Source organism: Eurypyga helias, unplaced genomic scaffold, assembly GCF_000690775.1.
Source record: "Eurypyga helias isolate BGI_N326 unplaced genomic scaffold, ASM69077v1 scaffold27692, whole genome shotgun sequence".
Lineage (NCBI taxonomy): Eukaryota > Metazoa > Chordata > Aves > Eurypygiformes > Eurypygidae > Eurypyga > Eurypyga helias.
This window is the reverse complement of record NW_010234602.1, coordinates 10844-28000: the sequence shown is the minus strand read 5'-3', so window position 1 is coordinate 28000 and position 17157 is coordinate 10844. Positions and strand designations below refer to the sequence as shown.

The 17157-nt window shown below is 55.7% G+C and overlaps 1 protein-coding gene across 1 annotated transcript; it reads right to left on the bottom strand.

Annotated features, from left to right (window-relative positions):
- Positions 1-257: 257 nt before the first annotated feature.
- On the bottom strand, positions 258-15471 carry LOC104505786 (myosin phosphatase Rho-interacting protein-like; the record flags this gene model as incomplete). The annotated part of the gene is made up of 7 exons (XM_010146493.1): positions 15319-15471; positions 12996-13080; positions 8338-8548; positions 7249-7408; positions 6892-7161; positions 894-1035; positions 258-374 (listed from the first exon to the last, which is right to left on the bottom strand). Coding segments are annotated over exons 1-7 (1107 nt in total), but the record flags the coding sequence as incomplete, so codon positions are not given.
- Positions 15472-17157: the final 1686 nt, after the last annotated feature.

The window sequence follows — 17157 nt, the reverse complement described above, 5'->3', positions numbered from 1 at the left end:
CCACTCACACCCACTTGCACCCCATAAACACCAAGGAAGCGGCAGTGGAAAACCAGGACATGTGTCAGGCTCTCCTTAACATGCCACGTGTGAAGGGTGACGCCAAGTCACTGAAGCCTGCTCCGAAACCAACCAGATCCTACGTCCTACGTGCTGGCTATGGGGAAAGCAGCAGACAGTCCAGTTTTCAAGGACCTGCCCGGGAAGGGCCTCCCACGTCCTCCCCCCAGGGCAGAGGACATGGCCCGGTGGCTCACCGTCATAGACGACTCCGTGGACCTTCTGTCCAGTGACTTTGCCCGGCGGTGCGGGGACAGAGGAGACGCAGACACGTCCAGGATGGAGCCCACGGCAGCACCTTCGCAGGTGAAGTCCTGTGTAAACAGCATTAGCCCAGATCAGCGCAGGAACTAGGACAGCCAGTCCCACTCTCTTGGCTCCCGGCATAAAAACCCGCGTGTTTAAGGGGCATCTCAGGCTCAGAACAAGTGTCATTTCATTGGCAATACATTTTTTTTTGTCCTCTCAGGCATTAATTTGTTCCCAATATATCTAAGTGTATCTGGGACTCTCAAGACTGCCTCTTTCTTTTGTCACTTCACCCCATCCTGGTGTGTCCTGCCATGCCAGAGCTGAAGTTTCTCTCTCTTTGGGAGGAAGGAGAAAACACAGCCTGGTTTTCCACTCTGATCTGCAGCTGGGCCAAGGCAGCAGAGCAGCAGTAGCAAACCTGCACAGACTGAGCACACGGAGCAGTTTTGAGCCTACCTCTGACTCCAGATCCCCTGCTCCAACCAGAGACAAACCCTATCGCTAAATCCTCTATCCCAGGCTGCTGGATCCCAGGCGCCATCCTCTAAACCCCACGGCGAGCGCTCAGCCGAGCAGCTTACCCGTTTCCGTGGGAAAACCCTCTTCTCACTCCTGCCCTGCCGCGTCTCACTGGAAAGGGCAGCCCCGGCCGACACGCTCGTTTCCATGTGCTCCGCGTTCTCAATATCTAATGCCTCAAATTTTTCAATTACCTGGGATCGCCTGGAAAACAGAGAGAAAGGAGAAACCAGAGCCGGCTTAAACACAAGAACAGCAACTGCGCTGAGCTGTACAATCCCCCAGATTTAAGGCTGCAGAATGGCTCGACCCACTGTTCGTGCACACCCGGGTTTTGGTCCCTGTCTCTCTGCGAGCTCTAGCGTGCACAAATCCAGGGCAAAAACGCCCCGACCTGACCCGCACCGTTTTACCGACAGCCAAAAAAACTCACATTACTCAGCTCCACAAATAGTATCTTCCGAAATATCTCGAAAACCCTTGCAAAATCAGCGATAACTTTTTCCTTGTAAATTTTACAGCCCTCTGAGAAGCAGGGATTATTGAGCAGCTTTGTCCTTCCCCTCTAGCACTGCAGCTATCCATGACCCTCCTGCCACAGAGCAGAGACATCGGACCAAGCTGGGGTGCAGAGGTAACAGGTACCTACGGGTCACCCTACGTGTTCAATAAAGACCCTGTAAAACCTCAGCCCCACGTGGGAAACGTCTGTGGGGTTGTACTGAGTGAGGAGTGTCTGTAGGTGCCTCCAGACAACGGGTCTGGCTCGCAGGGTGCAGCAGCATGAGGTGAGGAGCACCCGGTGCAGGCAGAGCAGGGCACCCCCTGCACAACCCCAGGGCTCTACCCTCCCCTCAGACTGGTCTGCAAATCCCGTATGGACAGCAGGGAGCACTGGGCTCTCGGACACCGCCTCGGTGGCCCATCACACCGTGGCACACGTCTCTGAGGGTGAGGAGAGCTATGAATAAACGTGGATGGAGCAGGAGTCAACTCTGGACCAAACCCACATGGGATGTTCCTAAGAAGAAGCAAGCAACAGGCCTTTCTAGGTGGAATTAAAAGCGCTGTTTCAGCATGAAAAGCTGCTCACTGACCCACAGGAGAGGAAATACCGGAATTTTCAAAGGACCTGCTGGTGTAAAGTTTGGTTTGGGCAGGTATCAACCTCAGGTCTTTAACCACAACCTGGGATTGTGAAGCAATAACCCACCACACAGCAGCTGAGCTCCAAGCAGTTGAGGTTTAAAGCTCGATTTTGAAAAGCTCAATCCGGGTGGGTTTTTGACACAAAATTTGGACCCCCGTGCGCCGCGTCTAAGCTCGGGGCTGCTTGCTCTGTGTGAGCCTCTAACGTGCATGAAAATCACAATGGCAACCACATGAGGGGAAACAGGTTATCCAAAAAACCTCATTTTTAACACTTCTCACAAAAAGGAACAGCAGGTTAAGAACTCAAAAACCATGAGATGTTCAGTTTTCAACCAACATTTGCACCAAATTCCATAAATGAGACAAACTGTCTGAGCACATCACACCGCCGGGGGGCTGAGGGCCCCCCCTGCACTGCTGCTCAGAGCCAGGCTGCCAGGACCAGGCACTGACGCCCGCAACCAAAGAGGAAGGGATGAAATCGGTGGGGAAGACTTTGCTTTGTCAATTCAAACGTCTCTGATGTTCTTACGGGACATCTGGTCAGCCCCTGCTGCCTTCCCAGTTTGCAGAGTGGGAGAGGGCAGATCCCAGGCTGGTGCAGGGCTCCCAATCCCCCTGGGATGCTCTGCTCACGAGACGCCCGTTCACATAAGCCAACCTGTGGAGCGTAAATCCACGTCCTCCGTGCACCCACAGAGGGGGAACTGCTTTGGAGTGACGGTTTTTTAACCCTTTTTACACTGGCCCAGCCTTCTCTGAGTCTCAGTTTAGGAGGGGGTAAGAGGACCACGAATTAACATTGTCTGTGCCCTGTTAGGTGGAGGCCTGAATTAAAATAAATCAGGAGAAACAAACGAACAAAAAAACCAAACCAAAACACCCAACCAAAAGTAGGTAAAACAAAATCAAAAGCAGGTTGATTTCTCATGAAAGGGGCTGCACCGCCAGGTTGTTCTACGGCTTGAGATTGAGATGAGATGGTAGCGAAGCAGGCGAAGTAAAGGCGGACACGTCACACAGCAACACAGCAGGAGAAGGTGGAGAGCAACAAGACCTGGAAGAAAACAAGGCTGGAAAATGAATGAACAGAAGAGGAAATTATATATCTGCATCTACATACAAAACAAAATCAAAATCATTCCAGTAATTCGTCATTGAAAAAGGGAGGAGAAAAATAAATCACTGCAACCAAATCACAGCCCCGAGGGTTAATATCCGGATTACAGGAAAGAATCGTGGGTTTTTCCCATTAGCTCAACATCGGAGGGAGGTTACTGCTAGAGATCCTGGGACAGGGGGGACAGGAGAGGAAGGGCTTTCCTTCCCACCGAGCCGAGGAGAGAGCTGCTCCCCCTGAAGAGCAGCTCGGTTGCCAGAACAAGGCTGCGGACAGGTACGAAGGAGCGTTTTAAAAGCTGCGGCGCCGTTTAGTGCTTTCTCCGCTACAAAGCTCGTCCCAAGGAGTTCCTCGGCCATGCAGGCTGTTAATCTTTTCCAGCCCACTAAACCCCAGCTGCAGATCTCGGCTGTGAGGCGGAGGGGTGTGTGCGGTGGGAAGGAAAGCTATAAAGACCAGCACGAGCTATCGTTAAAGTGATTTTCTTTGATTGGAAGAAAGGGCTTGTTTTTATTGGATTCGTTCATTATTTAGCAGCAAGGACAGCGAGTGTCAGGAAAAGGAAGAGGAATTTCCCCCCAAAGGTTCACAAAAACGAAGAGGCTAGTTATGCAAGAAAAAACCACCTTTACTTGGGAGAGCAGGCGCTCCTCTCTACAGGGAGAAGCGGCATTCAGAGCAGATTCTTACATCTCAAGAAGCTCCAGAGAAGGAATTTGAGAAAGACAAGTCTTTTAGGCATTTTCAGGCAGCTCTGCTACTTATCGAGGCTAGAAATACTCCTCGGCCCCCTGACCATGCTCCCAGAGCAGATCCAGCACAGCAGACTCTTGTCAGTGTGTGCAGAACGTGGGGTCAACAGGGAAAGCTGTGGTTTTAGAGGCTGCATCCCTGGAAGCGTGCAAGGAAAGCCAAGTTTGCCAACCAGAAATCACAGTGCTCCCAGGGAGCTGCAGGAGGCGGGTAAGCCTGCAGCCACGCACCCGGAGAAAGGGGCTCCGGGACTCTGCACCCCAAGGATGCCCCAGCGTCTCCTTCCCAAAGCTGCTGACACCTTCCTGAGATGTACCAGGGTTATCCCCGCAGCTGCAGAGCTCCGCTGGGATCTGGGGACCAGCCCCCAAGGTTGTCCCTACAGCCTTCGCCCTGATTCTGTGTGTAAAACAGGTTTCAAGATTTATCCACAGGGTTTCCAAAGAGCTGCCTCTCTCTTTCGCCCCAAGGATGGGTCTGAGATGGGAGACCAGGGGCACGGCTTGACCTCTCTGGACACAGACCCTCTTTTCCCGCCTGATCGGGTCCCCCGGCGCGGTGCCGGCAGCCCCATCCTGCCGCGTGCCAGCAGAGGGAACTCGCATTCCGCTGCTCCGCCACGCATGCCAAAAACCCTGGAGATTATCTCCTGTTTTCTGATTCATGTTTCTGAGCAGCTGTGAGCTCAGATGTCTGCGTGGGGCGTGGAGGCAGCGTCAGGTATAAATGGTCAACATGGAAAACTTCCAGCACAATCCTGGACATCGGTCACGTCATATATCTTACTACAAGGAAACAGGATAAGAAGCCTGAAAAACAGCTTTATCTGGAGCTAAGCCTACAGGTGTGTCACTCAGGCACTGGGTACTTAAAATACTTCTTTTCCAGCCATTCCACTCACACTGATTTACGGTGGGTAAATGGAAAACGGGAGGAAGAGCCGAAAATACCATCAGAATCAGAGCAAGTTCGTCTGGCTGCTCCAAGAGATGAAAGGCTGATCTGAACTGGTACCTATGGGGCTGGCATGTAGGCAAGAGATTTCAGGGAAGTGTTCCCAGATGTGTTAGTGGGTTACTAAGAGGGATTATTACAAATGGTGTTAAACCCAGGGGAAAAAGCTGACCCCACAGCATGGAAGCGAGTTATTGTACTTGCTCCACCTCAAACAGCACAGCCTGAGCTTGGAGGAGAAAAATGAGAGGGATATATGGACTGAGTAAACTCAAGTTTAAAAAGCAGCCAAGCCAAGCTGAGCAGGGTGCTGGCAAATGTTAATTCTCTGATGCGAGGCTGGATTGCCTCTCCGTGCACTGCCGAGTCCACCCAAGCTCCAGGACACACAGCCTCTCCACCCACACCATCCCATGGGCCAATTCCCAGGTTACCAGAGGAGAAACCAAACATGCTCGTCCCTGCACACTGCCCGCTGAGCTGTCCTGATCAGGACATGCTCCTCCAGTGCCATGGGCTGCGATCCCTGGCCAAACCCCTCGCCCTGCTCTCTGCCATCACCTCCCTTCCGAACGCTGCACTGGACTCAGCCCCACAGGCAGCAAGACCTCTGTGCCTGGTGCAGTGCTCACTCCTCTCCCCACACCCGTCCTGCTCTGATGAAGGCCCTGAGCTGATCTAGGGGAATTTTTGCCAACACTGATAAAGCAATCAAAACCTGTTAATAGCCCCAAGAGCTGGGCTGGGAAAAACACTTTCCCTGGGAAAAGGCACCCATCAGTGGGACTGACGTTAAAAAAGGACAGTCTCTGGCAGCAGCATGCTCTCCCAGGGCATCGTTATCTGTTTGTAAACCTGCTCCTCCCTGCCCTCGTCTGGCACATCCCAGCTCAGTGCCAGACCCCAGTGCTGCATGACACTCCCTGGACCAAGCAAGGGACTGTGGATACCCCCTGGGCTAGAGCAAGGGGCTGTCAGCACTGGAGGAACACGCTGTCCTCTCACACTGGGGCAGGGCCTGGCCAGGGCATCCTCCACAAGCAAACCCAGCGGGGACACTATCTGGTCCACCCCTGGACCAACACGCTGCAGCACTTCAGCCTCCAAACCAGCAGTCACCAGCCCTTCCTCAGCCTCGTCCCCAGCCAGGGTGGTCAGGGGACCTGTGTGGACCTTCTCCCACCCAAATCCCAAGGCAAGGAAAGCCAAACCCAGGCTCTTCTTTATCCCCAGTCTGGCACTCGCTGTCAAGGCTGGGTTGGGTTTGGCATCCTCCTCCTAACCAGTAGCACTGGCACAAAGCTGCTCTGCCCTCCCCAGACCCGCTCCCAGCGTGAAGAAGCCAGGCTGGAAAACAGTCCTTTAGGGGCTGGGAAGAAACAGGAGGAGAAGCGCCTGCTGAAACATGCCCAGAGGAAAACCAGGGCAAGAAAATCAGACTGGCAGGCGGCCCTCTCGCCCGGGGCCCGTCTCCTGGTTTGCTCTGCTGCCCTCACAGCACAAATGCTTCTCTCCCAGGGCAAGTCGAGCCCGTCCTTCGCCTCGCCCGGAGAGCACCGAGCACGCCGGTGCAGGGGCGCATGCGGCCGCCCTCCCCATCCTCCTCCACGCTAAGCTGTTTTGCAGCCCGCTGCACCCTGCCTCGGCACTGCACCCGCCTCGCCTCTCCCAGATTAATGCCGTGACATTTTGAAACCTCTCTCAGCTCATTAGGCAGTTGCGTAACGAGCCCGGCTCTAACACCGTTTAGAGAGCTAACCTAATTAATGGGGCCAGCTGCCAGCGTGTGCCACGCCGGGGAGGGGATGGGAAGGGTGGGCTTGCGAATACAGCCACCAAATATCATCCACCTCAGCTGGCTGTCCCCAGCGCAGCCAGGCAGGGTGACACCTGCCCATTGGCACTACTAAGGACATCCTACCCCTTGGTTGGTGTGGACGGGCATCCTTAAACCCAGGAGGACTGTGATACAAGAGGGTTTCACCCAGCAAACACCGCCTGCTCCGTCCGGGGCTGCAGCAGGGACCCAGCTCGCTGCCGCTGCAAGCATGCAAGGAGGGGATTAGCCACTCGTCCCTTACCTTCTCTCATTGCCAAAGAGCCGGGCCACTTCTTCTCTCCCAGGGCTACGGGCCCGGGTTTTCCGCTCTAGCCGCTTCCTCTCCACCTGGAAGGCCTCACGATTACTGATCCTAATGGCCTTGGGAACGTCGGCCAGGGTGGTGTACTGCCGGCTGGCTTTAAAAGAAAGGGGACGCCCCGATTTTTCAGCTCCCCTTCCTACATTTCTGCTGCTGGAGTCCTTGTGCATGGGGCAACTGCTCTTCGAGTCCAAGGAGTTCAGAGAGAAGCTGTGAATCATTCGGTCGCCTGATCGGGTACCTGGGGAAGGAAAGGGCTGGGCATGCTCCTGCGAGGGCGATTTGGGATAACTGTACCTGTTGTTCGGGGTGCTGGGGCTGGGTGGGCTCGGCGGGGGCGGCAGCTGTTGCTCTTCCAGCTTTGAGTCTTGCTTGGTCTTCTCCAAGGAAAAGTACCCACTCTCAACACGCGTCTTCCGCCCACAGTCTATCCGGTCTCCGTTCATGGAGCTCTCGTCTAAGGGACAGAAAAGTCACCACGCTGGGTTTCAAGCCCACGTCCTGCTTTTAGCAAAACCACCCTGATTCTATGCAGGATGGGAGCAGGAAACGTGAGCAGAGATGGCCTAGGCTCCAGCACCACGCTGCGCCACCTCTTGCAACCCTTGGCTTTTCCACCCTGACCACCCCTTCATGCCCATGGAGATGGTGGGTCAGTCTGCAGGGAGCTGGAAATGCCAGTCCAACCCTTGCATGGTTGAAAGACCTAAACCTTCAAGCCAAGAAACGGATGGCTGCGGTCACCACTCTGCACCTATTTCCATCCCTATCCTTCCCCACCTGGCATCAACCACAGCCCTGCGGGCGCGAGGCAATGGACAACTCGCCCTGGCAGCTGGGAGCAGGCAGAAAGCATCCCCCATCCGAGTGGGCAGATAAAGGAAACGACCGCAGCCTGTGGGACCTGTCCACGGCCCCGGCAGGAAGAGTCCCCAGCCCTATTGTTCCAGGGAAAACAATGCCGCAGCCTCGGCGCCTTCCAGGGACTCGTGGAGGAGACCAAATGTAAACAGGGCGCTGACGCAGGGCCTGGAGGAGGAAGCGGTGCTCAGGGCTTGGCAGCCCCACAGCCAGGCTGAGTGCAGTGTGGTCCCACACCCTTGGGGTGCCCCAGGTGGGGATGTGGAGGGGCTAGAAAAGACACTTTCCCCCTTGTTTTCCCCCAGCACAGGGGCAACAGCGCCTGTGAGGCCTGTCTCCATGCCGGGGCAGGATTGGGCCCTGCACTACACAGCAGGGATGGAGGCTGCCTTCCCTCCTTGCTGGGATGCTCCAGGAACCAAACCCGTGGAAAACCTTTCCCTATACAGTGGTTTTTTTGCTGGCTTAGCTGTCCAAACTGGGTCACGGCAGTGTCACACCAGTGCTGGCAGCCCCATCCCTCACCTTCCTTGCTGTCCAGCACAGGATCCTTCAGGGAGCTGGCAGCCCCAGCTTGGCCTTGTATTGGGCTCTGCGCCGGGCTGATGCCGCTGCCTCCATCCACTTGGTCTTTGCCCCTCATTTCCTCCTGCCAAAGCGTGGACTTGGTGGCAGGGACCTTCTCCGCGCTGGGGATGTTGCTGCTGGTCACAGCCATCTTAGCAGGACCGGGCTCCTAAAGAAAACAGGGGAGACAGGAGAGTTAGAGGGGTGTGCCCCAGCCCCATGACCCAAGGTGTGGGTCCCACACGGCTTGGGTGATGCCCACGATGCATGCCTTGGTACAACGAGGACAGGGACAGGGCTCCTCATCATGTGTCTCTGCTGCATTCCCAAGGGGACACGCTCACAGGTGGAAACCCTGCCCCAGGGCCGTGTGGTGGAGCAAAAGGTCAGGACTTCCTTGGCCAAAGGGACCATCGCTGCCCTCGCAGTGAGAGAGGAAACCACCCTCACCATCCCACCCTGGGGAGGGCTCCTGAAACCATCCACACCTCTCCACACATCCCGCTGGGAAAAGATCCCGAGCAAAGGTGAGCTGACAAACGTCTCTGCTTATGCTCCAGCATAGCAACTCTTCCCAAAAGTCCCAGGCTCACCCCTGGAGCTATGCATCCAAATTCATGTGCAACGCTGTAGACCCCGCAGAGAAACGAGTGTGTTGGGTCCTGACTCATGGGGAACCTGGACATGGTCCTCTCCCCCCTGCCAAAACCCAGTTTGGAGTGACAGCGCATCCTCTGCCGAGTGATGGGAATAAACACAGCATCCCCCATTTCCCTCTGCATGTCCCAGTCAATCTGCATGTCCCTGCTCCTTCTGGACATCCCCAATCCTTCTCACAGGCTGCCACCGCCTTTCACAAACACAGCCCCAACACCAGGCTTTTCTCCCAGGTCCCATTTGCCAGGACGGAATTTTCTCAGTGTTATAACTAACGTCAAATTTAAAAAAAAAAATCAAAAGAAACAAGCGCAAGGATGCAGGATGGAGTGGAACATGAATTCCCTGCCACCAGCAGCCGCACCGTTTGCCACAGTCGGTCTGCCACGGGCCACTGATAAAAAGAATAAACCCCAACCGGCGCTGTACCCCTCCTGGGTGCTTTGGTTACCTAACAGGCTGCTGCTTTCAAAAGGAAATACAACATCCCATCGAGCTTTACGTTATTTTTAAACACTACCCATCATCCTCAATGCCCCCCTAGCTAAGGAGGGGCTCTGGAGTCCATCATGGTGGCATTTTGGTGGCCGCGGCCCGGCCAGCCCAGGTTCGGCGCACGCCCCGCTTTCACAGCTCGCCTCGGGTTCGGCGTGGTTCGCTAGCAGATGATTTGCTGTTGTCGCGTTAAGCTTTTGCACGAGCAGATTATTTTCCTGAAAGCCACCAATAAACCAATGACAATTAAATCCGCTCCAAAGGCTGCAGATTGTGGGAAGTTTGCAACTGGAACAGGTTGCCCAGAGAAGCTGTGGATGCCCCATCCCTGGAAGTGTCCAAGGCCAGGCTGGATGAGGCTTGGAGCAACCTGGTCTAGTGGAAGGTGTCCCTGCCCATGGCAGGGGGGTTGGAACTGGATGATCTTTAAGGTCCCTTCCAACCCAAACCATTCCATGATTCTACGATTCTAAGTTTCCTGGCTGCATGTTCCCTTTCCACGGAGCAGGGGGAATCCAGGAGCCCCCGAGCCGGCAGCCATGGGCTGGGGACATGGGCTGCAAAGAGCATCCCCTCTGCCAATGTCCCCCATGTCAGAGCCACCGGTGGGTTTTAGCCCTGCACCTCCAAAGTGGTGTTTGTAGGGCTGCACCGGAACCGCTGGCAGATCTCCCAGGGAACGGGTCCTGGCTCTGTGCACAGCCACAACGAGCAGCAAATGACCTCAATTAAAAAAAAAAACAAACGCTTGGAAATTTCACTCTAAAAGAATGCAGTGTTGGAGGTAAACGATCCAGAGTTCACGGGCATCTGCTCGAGGGGATGCTGCTTGAGCAGGGGGTCGTACCAGACGATCTCTAAGTGCCCTTCCAACCTCAACCACTCCCATTAATTGATCTGAAAGCCCAACGCTAATTGCCAGCTCAGGAAATGTATCTTTATATATTCCTTACACACACTCCTATATACACATATCTGTAGATATGTATTTAATTAGGCAGAGATATAAGGGCCAAAAAGCAGCCTACAAGCAAGCAGAGAAATTAACCCTTTGCTGCTCAGCGGCATGAACAGCTCCAGAGTGTGCACCAAGATCAGCAAAACCGGCCTCCAGCTGCATCGAGTATGTCTGGGCACGCTCCGCTTACCCGAGCCTGCCGCACCCCTGTGCAAACCCGTCCTGCAACAGAGCCCAGCGCCTCAAATCCCAGGTTTCAACCCCCAATCCTGTCTCCATTTCCCAGGGAGAGCAGGCAGGCAAAGGCGGCAAGCCCAGTCTCTCCCGCTGCCTGCAGTGCTCTGCCGGAGCATGGCCAAAGCTGCAGGAGAAACCTGCCCTTTTCCCCCTAAGACCACAACCTGCTTGCAAAGCCCTAGGATTGCACCTCACAATGCCTGTCCAAAAATCTGCAGCTGGAGATTTTATATTCCCAGCTTTATATTCCCAACTTCACCCGTGTTGCTCCCACCACAGTGATTCCGCAGGGAGAAGATGCAAAGGATGGGGGAGCTGAAAATGGCCCCGATCCCCCTTGGCTGCTGCTGTAGCACAGAGAAGGAAAAAGTATGTGGGAGCAAGAAAAAGCAGAAATATTCACTGTTTAAAATGGGTTTTTTAAATCACAAAGGTGTCCGTCCCTCCTTGGGCAGCTCTCAGACACAATCTACTGCCGGATTAGCCGGCGTCCGTCTTCGGAAAGAAATCAGGCTTTCTCTGCTGGCACACGGAGAGTGAGCTGAACAGCAGCCAACTTGAGGAGAAGCCATTTCACAGAGGGGGATTTGGTGCTGGTTTTCTCCCCAGCATCCTCTCTCCTTTCCCAGACCAGCTGCCTGCATCAGCACAATTTAGGAGACAGAGGAAAGATGCTGCTTCTGCCTTTGCAGGTTGATGGTGAGCGACACGGCGCAGCATCCATCCGGCAGCAGGTCCCACATGGACGCTGGTTTTGCAAAAGTGAATTTAAGTCTTTTTCTGGTGCCACGGATCTAGGAGCAATGGGATGGAGAGAGTGGAAGGAGTGTAGCAAGCACTGGAGGGAGCAGGGTGGTCTGCCCCAAGCCAAGAAGAAGGAAAAGTGTCACCAGGCTCCATGCTCACCCCATCCCCAAGGACTTGGGGAGCCCATCTGCCCGCAGGGAGCCAGCATCCTTCCCACAGCCGCTTCCCTTATTTGGTGCTCAGGAGCTCAGATCCTGTACGGTTTCCAAGAAGTTGCCATGGTGATGAAATGTAACCCAGAATGATGTTTTTCTGGCTCTGCGCCCCTTCTCGTCTCCGCTCTGTCCCCCTCCTGAACCCAGCCTGGCTTTAGTGTTGCACCAGGGATGGGATGAGCATCCCTGTCCTGCTGCATCAGCTCGCTGGGGTGCCCCAAATGTGGCAGCCCCCTCCCTGGGCCTTGAGGAACGGCAACTCAGCCCCTGGCCATGGAGAGAGGAGGCATCTTCCATGGAGCATCACCAGAGCCAGCATTCGAGGGGCTGTGACGATCCCAGCCCTTGGCAGGGGGTGGCTCAGACTTCCAGCCTGGGGTGCAAAAAGGGATCATCTTCCCCCTAGGTTTCTTTCCCATTGCCCAGAACATTTTTATCCTGTGGAGTGGTGGAAACTTGACTCAAACACCATACAAAACCCACCCATAGACTTCATCAAAGGGCATCTGAAAACCAGGGTTCAGGGGACCCCCAACGGTGTTTTCAGTCCCCCAGTGCCGCAGCTCGCCTCAGTCGGAGGAGCCCTTCCAGCCAAACCCCTACGGCGGTGGGATGCACGCCTGGAGGTCAGGCAGCCTCGGGGTCGCGGCTGTTCTCAGCCCCAGCAAGGGACAAGTGTGGCCTCAGGGTCACGTTCCCCATCTGTGGGATTCTCCCCCACTCCGGCCACGTGGGAGCCTGGCAGGAACGAGTGAGTCACGGCCGGCCCCGCTTTTTACCATTTATAGTCAAAGTGAGCACGAAGCCACCGCCGGGTCCCTGGAGAGCCCAGCTCCGGCCCCCAGAGCTCCCAGCCTGGCCCTGGCCTTTAGTATTTTCCTTTCATTCCCATTATCTCTGGGGTCATCTCAAAGGGGGTAACCGGAGCCTGATGGAATTTAATCCGGTTTCAGCCAAAATGGTCCGTGAAGAGCCAGCACCTCTCCCCGGTCCCCCACAGCTTTGCGGCCGCTCCTAGGACAACGTATGCAGGGCAAGACAGTGCCCGGGAGGTGCAAAACGGGCCCCAAAGCAGCCAGGAAAGCAGCAGCAGCCTGTGACCCTGGGAAGTGATGATCAGGATTTAATTCACGCCATCCTGCTGCCCTGGCTCGTCCCAGCTCTCGCCCTCTGCACAGGCAGCATCAGAGGGATGGAAGCCCACTGGTCTGGCTGGTTTGGGGGATCTTCCCTGGGAGCAGAGCAATGCCATAGCCTTGAGAGGCAGGCAAGGGAGTGGGTGACAGTGTGTGTGTCCCTGGGGTTACCTGGGGAGTTGGGGGCTCTACCTTCCTCTTCTTCTTCTGGTTTTGCTTGTTTGTCCTTGGATAGACTATCAGCATCTCCAGCCACCTGCAGACAGAGAGACAGAAGGTGAGTCTGTGCTGAAGGGCAGCGTGCAGGGACAGGAGCAATGCTCACACTCCACCATGGGCTCTAAAGCCCAGGGTGAGGACCCCAAAGCTGTTTCCCCCCTGGGTGGCTCTGACCATGCTGCCCAGGGAGATGTTACCCCCTCCCACCTCTGGCCAGGCTGCCTGCCAGCTCCAAAAATCCACATTTCACTCCCCAACCCAGTCTTTGAGGTTTGTAATTTGGCCATAACCACATCCCCGAGCTGGAACTGGGCACATGGAGGAGCTCAGCTTCTCCAACCTGGTCAGGGTCAACGTGGTAAACAGTACCCAGAAATCATCCCAACCAGCTCCTGGGGAGAAAATGAGGCAGGACAGGAGGGGAGGAGGGATAACCCCATGGTGCTTTGGCTCAAACTCCACTAACTGCAAGAGCAAGGCCACAGCCAAGGCTGACATGGTACAGGGATTCCAGGATCCTGAAAGACAGCCGAGAGGGACACAGCCTCCAGCAGGACCTTCCCCTGCAGTGATGCCAACGCCCGCACACCGCACACAAAGCGCTTTTGTCCAAGAAGGAGCAGCGTGAACTTGGCGTTGTCCATCCCCTGCACAAATGGCTTGTTTGGGGGACCCTCCTGTGCCCTCCCACTGCAGCCTGACAACCTGCCCCTGCATCCCTGTGAACTCCACAGGGATCTGCGGACCGCTGGGAAACATTCCCGCTTCAGATGTCCCCGTTTCCCTCTCCTGTCCCCCCCAGTTCGCACGCTGCTGCTGTAAAGCGTTTTGAGATGACCACATCAAGTGGGGTTTGGTTAAGCAATAAATGCCAGAAGCATGCAACGAACGTAAAACAAATTCTCCCCCAGCCGGGGAAATCTTCCTGTCATGCTGCAACTGCAAATGAAACCCGCCTGGCTCCGACCCAGAGCGGGGCTGTTTCAGGATGATTAATGCTTGCAGTCAGGAGCAAATACGCTGCTTCAAAATCCAGCGCTGGGCCAATGAACAATAAATCAGCCCCACCTTGCTCTGCAATGCCTCCCCCTCCCGCGTGGCAGGCAGGAACGGCAACAAAAGGCTGAGTCGGGAACTGGAGCGTGGGGAGAAGGAGAAGGAGCAGGGCATGGGGGTTGGCTGTGTTTTGGGGCACAGCCACCACTCCTGCCTTGGCTGGAGGAGAGGAGCCGGCTCCCCTGTGTCACGATTTCCCTGTCTCTGCTCCCTGGCTCCGCAATCACTGCAACCCCATCGCTGCAAACGGGGCAGCTGTGCCACCGGAGGACAGGTCCGCACGGAGGGGGAATCACCCACCCTCACGTGTCTCAGTAGGGCAGAGAAGTTGCAATGCATGAAAATATGTATCTGTCCAAAATCCCAAGGTCTGAGCAGAAAAATTCCTATTCCAACCAGTGTTGACCAAAATGGGGGGGAGTCACAACCAAGGGAAATGCTTGGAAATAGCAATTATCCCAACAGAAAGCACTGACTGCTGATGTCAGGGCTTGGGCAAGCAGGAGGTGCTGTGCTTTGGGAAGAGTGGGAGAGAGCAGTGCTTTATCCCTTCCACTTTCTGCTCTAGTTTCAAATGTCAACAAATACTGGGAGGGAGGCTCCGAGCTCTGGACATCCCACGTGGGACACGCTGGCAGGCGAGCAGCAGCACCGTTACAGGCCACTGCTGCGTGCCGACGGCTCAGCTCTCCCGCAGCTCTGCACCCTCACTGGTGCCGGCTGCTACACACGCCGGCACATGAGTGATGGACAAGGATGCTCGCCAGTCATTGTCCAACACCTCCAGTCAGGACATCTACCATGATTTCCTCAGTTTAGGGCCCTAATCTTCAGCGTTGCTGAGCAACTGCATCCCAGCAGCAGGCCCTCCTATGAGCAGTGATGTTTTAATCGTCCTCCGAGGTCAGATGCTCCACTGGGACTAGGAGAGTGGGCAGCATCCACCCCCTCTGCCAGCCTGCCCGCCGGGAGGGAGCGGGGAAGGGGAGAGAAACCCTATCCTTGCCAAAAAGGTGGGGAAGACAGAAGCTGACTGCAAGGCAGCAGCTCCAGCTGGTCCCCAGGATTGCCCCTGCAGCAGGCTGTGATCGTCACTCAGGGACCAGCCTGGGTGCACACTGCCACAGCACCCAGCCTTCGGCAAGGTCCTACCCGCCCTCCTCTTCCTCCCGGCTAAGGGAAGAGCCCCATGACAGCTCTGCCCTGGATCTGCACTCACCCGCTGATGATCTCCTTGTTCTCAGCCCGGATGAAGTGCTCCTTCTCCGGCGTCAGGATGCACAAGGAGAATTTCTGCCCTGTCCGGCTCTCCCCGTCCACCACATCTGTGCACTGGTTCATGTTGATGGTGCCCTGCGGGAGGGTTGTCGGCTGCGAGGGGAAGGAAAAAGGAGCGACGTTGAAGGAGGGAAGATCAGATATGGGCAGAGTTGAGCCCTAAACTCTCTCCTGGTAGACACCAGGATCCCACACACCAAGATGCTCTGACCACAAGTAAGTACCCAGACCCATCCATGCGCTGTGCCAGCACATGCCAAAGCCCTGTGCTGCACATCTGGGGACAGCAGGCACGATTCTGCCAGTTCAGTCCAGCCCAGTCCAGCCCACTGCTGCCAGCAAGATGCTTGTCCTATTCCAAATGCCCATGGGAAGATGGCTATCCCGCTGCAGCACAGGGACACCAAGGCAAGGCACTGAGTGACTGGCTTTGGGTTTGCAGCTGCAAACCATATGGGGTGGTGGGGTAGAACCTGGAGACAGGGGGTGGCAAAGCAGCCAGGCCCCCGTGCCTGCAGCGCAGGACACTATAGACAGACAGACAGACATGCCAGGTTTTTCCCATTAAAGCTAACAAAACATGGAATGAGCAGCGAGGGACTGCAGCGTGGAAGGGACCTTGTTTGTCTGACGGGCTTTGTAAACACAGTGTCACCTTCCAAGCCCCTTGCTCCAAACAGACACAGCAGAGTGAGACAATCACTGTCCCCCTGGCCCAGAGGGGACACGGAGGGACCCAGAGCGGTGTCAGCGCTGACGAGAGCTGACAGGTCCATCTGGAGCAGTGCTGGTTCATCCGATTACAGTGTGGCCATCCGCTCCCAGTGCATGGTGCCCGCAGCTCTCCCCACCCGAGCAGTGATGCCATGTCTCTCCCATCCCCAGCCTGTCTGTGTCCCACCAGGCCCAGTGACACTGGGGACCCCCCCCCAGCATCCCAGCACGAACCTGCACTTGGGGCATAAATGACCAAGCAGAGGGACCCCTCCAAGTTACCAACAGCACCAAAGGAGCACCAAAAGCAACCCATGGCCACCTCCTCACCGTACCAAAGCCTCCTTGTGCCCTCCAGATGGTTGAGCCAAGGGGGAGACAAATTTTTGGCAGATGCTATTAAGGTTTTTACCACGGAAACCAGCTTCCCCCCCCCCTGCCACTAAAGCCCCCCCAAAAGCAGCCTGCGCCATGCAGAGAAATGGTGACTGGGGAGAGTTCAGTGGCCCCAGCCTGTGACCTCGGGAAATTCAGATCACCCACCCCAGGCCCCCGGTTCACCCATCTGCAGGCCGTGGGAAAGAGCCCCCTTCCCCAGGAAAAGGGCTTTCCCTGCAGCTGTGTCCCTGGGTGGCAGCAGCCTACGACAGCCCAGGGGCGGCATGGAGCCATCACGGGTGCTGCAGCACCAGGGCCCAGCACGGGGACGTGAACAGGACCGATTGTACCTCAGGGACACCAAAACCCCGTGGAAATCAGCATCCACAGGCCTCGTGTGACGGAGGGAGGGAAAGCAAAGCCGAGCCCAGACTCCTGGCACGGTGCATGCACAGCCGCTCGCCCTGCACCGCCGCGGGTAGTCGGCTCCTAAGAGGATTTTTTGTCTTAGACAACAAAAATAAAACCCCACTTTCCGGGAGCTATAAAAATCCAATGGAAAAACTTTCTCCTGCTCCATGTGGAGTCCTAAAAACGTTTTTGTCTTGCTGACCTTCGGCACAGCCAAGGTCTCCAGGACTGTAAGGTCTCTGTCTGACCCTATTCCCCACCCAGAGCATTTTTGCAC